The 6,000-nt window shown below is 36.2% G+C and overlaps 1 protein-coding gene across 1 annotated transcript in view; it reads left to right on the top strand.

The window, feature by feature from the left end:
- Positions 1 to 4,475: 4,475 nt before the first annotated feature.
- Positions 4,476 to 6,000, top strand: part of PRTG (protogenin) — a 176,839-nt gene continuing 175,314 nt past the window's right edge. The window contains exon 1 of the mRNA XM_053717502.1: positions 4,476 to 4,591. Coding sequence (XP_053573477.1) covers positions 4,525 to 4,591 — 67 coding nt within the window. The 5' untranslated portion in view covers positions 4,476 to 4,524. The remainder of the gene's footprint in view (positions 4,592 to 6,000) is intronic.

Raw genomic sequence — 6,000 nt, 5'->3', positions numbered from 1 at the left:
ACGCTGTGTTTAACCCTCAAAATGCCTGATTACCTGTTGCCAAACTCTGCATTATTGACCACGCTTGTGCTTAACCCTCAAACTGCCTGATTACCTGTTGCCAAACCCTGCATTATTGACTACGCTGTGTTTAACCCTCAAACTGCCTGATTACCTGTTGACAAACTCTGCATTATTGACCACGCTTGTGCTTAACCCTCAAACTGCCTGATTACCTGTTGCCAGACTCTGCATTACTGACTATGCTGTACTTAACCCTGAAACTGCCTGATTTCAAGTTACCTACTCCTGTATTATTAACTGTTTATTGTTTAACCCTCCTTCTGTCTGAGAATAAGTTGTCTTACTCTGCAACTCTGGTACTGTGGAGGACTATTCCTGAACTGCCTGATTATAGTTCCCTACTCTGAAGTTTATCCTGCTGCTATCAAGATTTCCATTACTCTTTCCAGAGGACTCAGACCAACACTGCTCCATATCATGAGTACCTTGTCTTATAGAAGTTGTCATGGGGTCACGTCCTGGATTAAACTCAGAGTGCAAGGGTGTTGTTTTAGTTCGCCCTAGCATTTGGGTCTTCTTCTGGACTTTACCTAACCTGACACCAAGGTACTGATTTAGGCCCATTTTGGTATATTTCTTGCCACCATTGGCCGCCAAATGCAATCATATAAAAAAAAATTACTTTTTCATGAACTTCGGCTTCCTCACTGAAATTATTTACATACTGTTTGCGCAATCATGACACAAAAGATTGAAAAAGTTCTCTGGGATCCACTTTGTTTGGAAATAGCAGACATGCATGGCTTTGCCACTGTTTTTCGGTAATTAGAACACTGCTAATTACAGATGCGAACAACACTTCTGCAATCCCCAGCAGTGAAGGGGTTAATTAGTTAGCTGGTAAGGGACATAGAATAATAATAAAGGTATTACCATCCTACCTGACACATTCCATCTCCCTGATCCCTCCCAAACCGCTCTATTCCTCCTCCACCCACTTCAATCCCACCATCTTAGGGAATGGCAGACAATTTGCAATATGCAGTTTAGGTTTTTTTATTTATTGATTATTTCTGCAGTGTAGTGAACCCTTCTCAACCCTCAAATCTCCCTGATCCCTCCCAAACAGCTCTCTTCCCCCTTCAACCACCCCAATCCCACCATTTTAGGTAATGGCAGACAGTTTGCAGTATGCAGTTTGGGGCTTTTTTTTATTTATTTACTTATTTTTTTCTGCAGTGTAGTGAACCCTTCTCAACCCTCCCACCTCCCTCCTAAACAGCTCTCTAACCTCCCCTCCAACTAATGGTGGCCATCTTTGGAACTGGCAGCTGTCTGCCAGTACCCAAATTATAATTTTTTGATTATATTTTGAATTTATTTATATATTTTTTTTCCTGTAGTGTAGTGGCCCCCCTTTCATAATTTAGGGGCTCTACCCCTCATCTGAATTTTTTTCTGTAGTGAAACGTCCCATCCCTCACTCTCTGTTCAAAATATGTTTTCTGCAGTATAGGACTCCTCTCACTACCTCCCCCCTCCACCACAGTCTGTAACAATCTGGCAGTCTGCCTTCATATGGTAAGGTAACACCAATCGTGCTCTGTTACCATATGAAGACAGCAGCTCTAGGCTGTCACTTGACAACTGAGACTGCTGGAGCTTCCTGAAGCTGCAACATAGATCTACGTTATGCGGTACAATGGTCTATGTACCGAATGACGTAGATCTACGTCATTTACGTGCAAGGGGTTAAGGGTTTAGCGACTAGTGCTGTACCCTGTACGGCACTGGTCATTAAGGCTTTAAAGCCCTTAGTGCTAGATATATAGTAGGGTTAGCCTTCAAATGTCAGCAGGGTGCTTTTCATGTTCTGAGTAGAAATTTCTCTATTTTCAGAGCTAAATTACACGTAATTAGGGTAAAATAAATAATGAAAATATATTGCAGTCGTTTCATACTGCATAACTAAACATTTTATTTAAAAATCTCAAGGAGCTTACTGTCCCTTTAAATAACTCATGTAAGAGAACTAATTCAAACAGACATACCATTGGTAAGAACCCTCCCACTGCCACCCAAAAAAAAGAAAACAAAAAAGTTTAGAACCATGATTATGCACAGAATTGTCTAACATTGGAATCTAAACTAATGTCTATTAACAGTATATTATACAATTTATAAAACAGATGAAGGGGAAAAGACACAAACGCTGAGTTCCATAGTGTTTTCAATCCATAGGTTTATTGGATCTGAGCCATAGGGTACTCCCTATTATCTATATATTATAATTATTATATTTATAAAACAGGCAAGAAAATATTTTAACTCTGATGTTAAACTGCTAAAAAAAAGTGTTCAACGGAACCATAAATATGCGTATAGCTGGTTTGTTTTACAGTAGAATAGTTTCACTTTTGCCCTTGAAATATATATTGCCCAATGTGTTTTCACATTTCCATCTTTAACATGTTAGCTTTAATAATTTTGTTGGCATACATTCAGCTCAAGGTGATAAACATTTCACTGCTGTCAACTTCAGTCCTTAGGGTGACTGAAGGGAATGGTAGGGCAGTTCAGATTCCTAAATATCACATTCCAAATGTGAAAAAAGATACAGTGACTGAAACTGATATTTTTACCCAATCACATCAGGAAAGCCTGCAGAGCAGTGGGAGTCTTGATAACCCTTTCACAACCACTGGCTGGGAATATGCAATGATTATCACAAAGGGGAAGGTAGGGGCTGAAGCAACCCTTCCCTTAGCAACCTTATCAAACATGGGAGGTGTTGTGTTGGGGTTGCCATCTGTCACCAGATTAACCCTTTTGTTTTCTAATGTATAATCAAAGGGAAAAAAAGAACATACAATAATAATAAAAAAGCAGAATGACCCTATATATATATATATATATATATATATATATATATATATATATATATATATATATATATATATATATATATATATATTGCTTATAAGAGAGAATGGGAGATGTGATATGAAAGAAATACAATAAGAGGAAATAAAGCATTTTCATAAAAAGATGAACAACAAATTGAGAATGATTTGAAGATAAGTGTAACAGGATTAGAAGTAATTTACTGAAGTACTTATTTACAAAAAGGGTAGTAGAGACAGGGAATAGCCTTGCAACAGCACTAGTACGTCAGAGAGTGTATTAATGCCAGGGATATGAACAAAACTATATTCAAAGGGACATTCTAGTTTAACAATAAAATACTTTTTTTTTTCTTCCCTACGCTATTTGTGGTAATGTATGTATACTGCTTCTGATGCATGTTTCAAAGGACAGTCTAGTCAAAATTAAACTTTCATTATTCAGATAGGTCATTCAATTTCAAACAACTTTCCAATTTACTTTTATCATAAAATTTACTTTGTTCTTTTGGTATTCTTTGCTGCAATCTAAACTTAGGTAGATTCAAACTGATTTCTAGACAGTTTTAAAGTTAGACAGAGCTTGTTCATGTGTGCCATATAGATAACAGTGTGTTCACCCCTGTGGAGTTATTTATGAGTCAGCACTGATTGGCTAAAATGCATGTCTGTCAAAGGACTGAGATAAGGGGAAGTCTGTAGAGGCTTAGATACAGGGTAATCAGTCACAGAGGTAAAAAGTGTAATAATGTAACAGTGTTGGTTATGCAAAACTGGGGAATGGGTAATAAAGGGATTTTCTATTGTTTTAAAAAAAAACAATAAAAATTCTGGAGTAAACTGTCCCTTTCAGAAACGTTTAAACCCCTATGCGTGGATTAACAATTTATGCTTGGGCATTTGTTTACTAATAAATTACATTATTGAATTAGTTTATTATATAGCAAACCTACACTGCAAATAGGAATATTAATACGGTTCTTATAGCGTATAAAATGTTGCTTTGGCTGCTGGAGTTGGACAGTGCTTAATTGGGTGTTCTCTACATTAGTATCAGGAGCACCTCTTCGGGTTTCCTTATTGTAAATATGACTACTAAAGGTAAATAAGTTAACTTTTTGAAGCCAGGTACCAAAACGGATTTGCTTCATGTTAAAGAACAGTCCACAAAGCTGTTATTTCTCTTCCAGAGATTCACCATGAGGTACTATTCAGGGTTCATGGATGAAGGAATCACATGGCTGTGATTGTTGACCAGTGCTGGCCTGGGTGGGGGAGGATGCTTGTATCTTACATGTAAGCTAGAGGCACACGGTGATACCCCAGCCCCCTTGCCCTGTGTAGTGACAAACACGTTACATGCACTGCCCTACCCCCTACTCCACACTCAGGAGGATGCATTATGTAGTCCCGGTCACACCAAGACTCCCCTGGCCTTCTGTCCACCTCCTCCACTTCAATTTGCTCCCTCCGCCTCCCTCTGCCTCATGTGCCTGCGCAGGAGCTCCAGAAGAAAAAAGTTCCCGGAGGGCTCGGAGGCGCATAGCGCGAGTCAGTGAGAAGCGCAGAGAGCTCCAAGTGTCAGGTCCATAGCATGCCCGCAGCAGCACCCCAATAAATGGCGACTTGTTCTCGGGGACTTTTCCTTGGGATGCTTCTCTGGGCAGCCCTCCTCAGCTTCCCAGGTGAGTGCACTACAGATCCTGTTGGGGGAAAACTTTGATTTTGTTTGTATTGTAATGTTTAGGTGAAAGTGACCAGTGTACCTTCCTGACTATGGCCCTTGCTGTATTTATAGACAGATAATAATCCTTAGTGCTTCTAGGCAATTATCAGCCACATAAAGTGCGAAATAAAAACACAACTCTCTATCCGTAATATGTTCTAATATGCAAACTGTGAATAATTGTAAAAAACAAAACACTATTAACATAGCTAATTATAACCACTCTAAGAATGTATGTTTTTATAATTATGTAGATTATAATAATAATAATCGCCACTTATACTTTTGCTAATGCTTATATACACATCTTATAATTTATATTACAAAAGTCTACTAATTTATAGCTTTAATAATGTAATTATTGCTAATAATGCATATGTAAAATCATGCAATTATGCAGAAATATAATAATGTATGCTTGTGTGTGTATATATATATATATATATATATATATATATATACATACACACACACACTTATAATGCACATCTTTATAAATATATGACATTAATAAAGAACATTGATTTTAGTGCCCATGTTTACTTATGCATTTTGTTAATAAAGTCTTCTTTGAATAATTTATCTCAATATATCATCTGCTAATAATCTGTTACTGATTATATACACTTTTTAATAATGCATACTTTTAATAATGCCTGCGTTGTAATAATAATAATGCACATTCATAGAAATACATATCCTTTCTAGTTGACAAGACTAATAATGCATACTGCTAATAATCTATAGCTGCTGTTATGCATTTGTTTATTAATGGCAGCATCTAACAATGCATATTGCTTAAAATGCACACCAACAAAACTTGTACATTGCTACTAATGCACACCTCCATTAATGTATTTTGTTAATGTGAATTGCAGTGAATATACACTAACAATATTGTTCAATCACTATTATGCATGCACATAAAGCACTTTGATATTCATGTGCACTTCAGATTACAAAATGCAGTACTAATTATGCACATTACTAGTCAAACACTGATAAGTGATTTGATTTTCTATTAAACTATGATATATTCTGTCAGCTTGGTTTAATGATTTGTCCTAAAACATTTAAAGCTTTGCTTATGATTATTTTATTAAACTATACAGTGATCCATATAATGTATTTGTTTGCAGCACATAACTTTAGTCTGTTGTATAGAACAGTCTGATTTACCCTTATTATTATTGTGAGTGAAATTTTTATTTTGTTTATTAAAGTTGTTTTTCTCATAGTACTATTGTTGCAAAAAGTTTACCAACTGTAAGTGTGTTACAGATGTTTTTATTGCATTTATGATTTTTACTTTTGATATATTTTTCTAGTTTATACATTTTAGTTTTTTATGATTAAATATTAGGAAAT

This window comes from Bombina bombina, chromosome 6 (genome assembly GCF_027579735.1).
Source record: "Bombina bombina isolate aBomBom1 chromosome 6, aBomBom1.pri, whole genome shotgun sequence".
NCBI classification, from domain to species: domain Eukaryota; kingdom Metazoa; phylum Chordata; class Amphibia; order Anura; family Bombinatoridae; genus Bombina; species Bombina bombina.
Note: the sequence above shows the minus strand (reverse complement) of the source record. Positions and strands in the feature narration are given on the sequence as shown.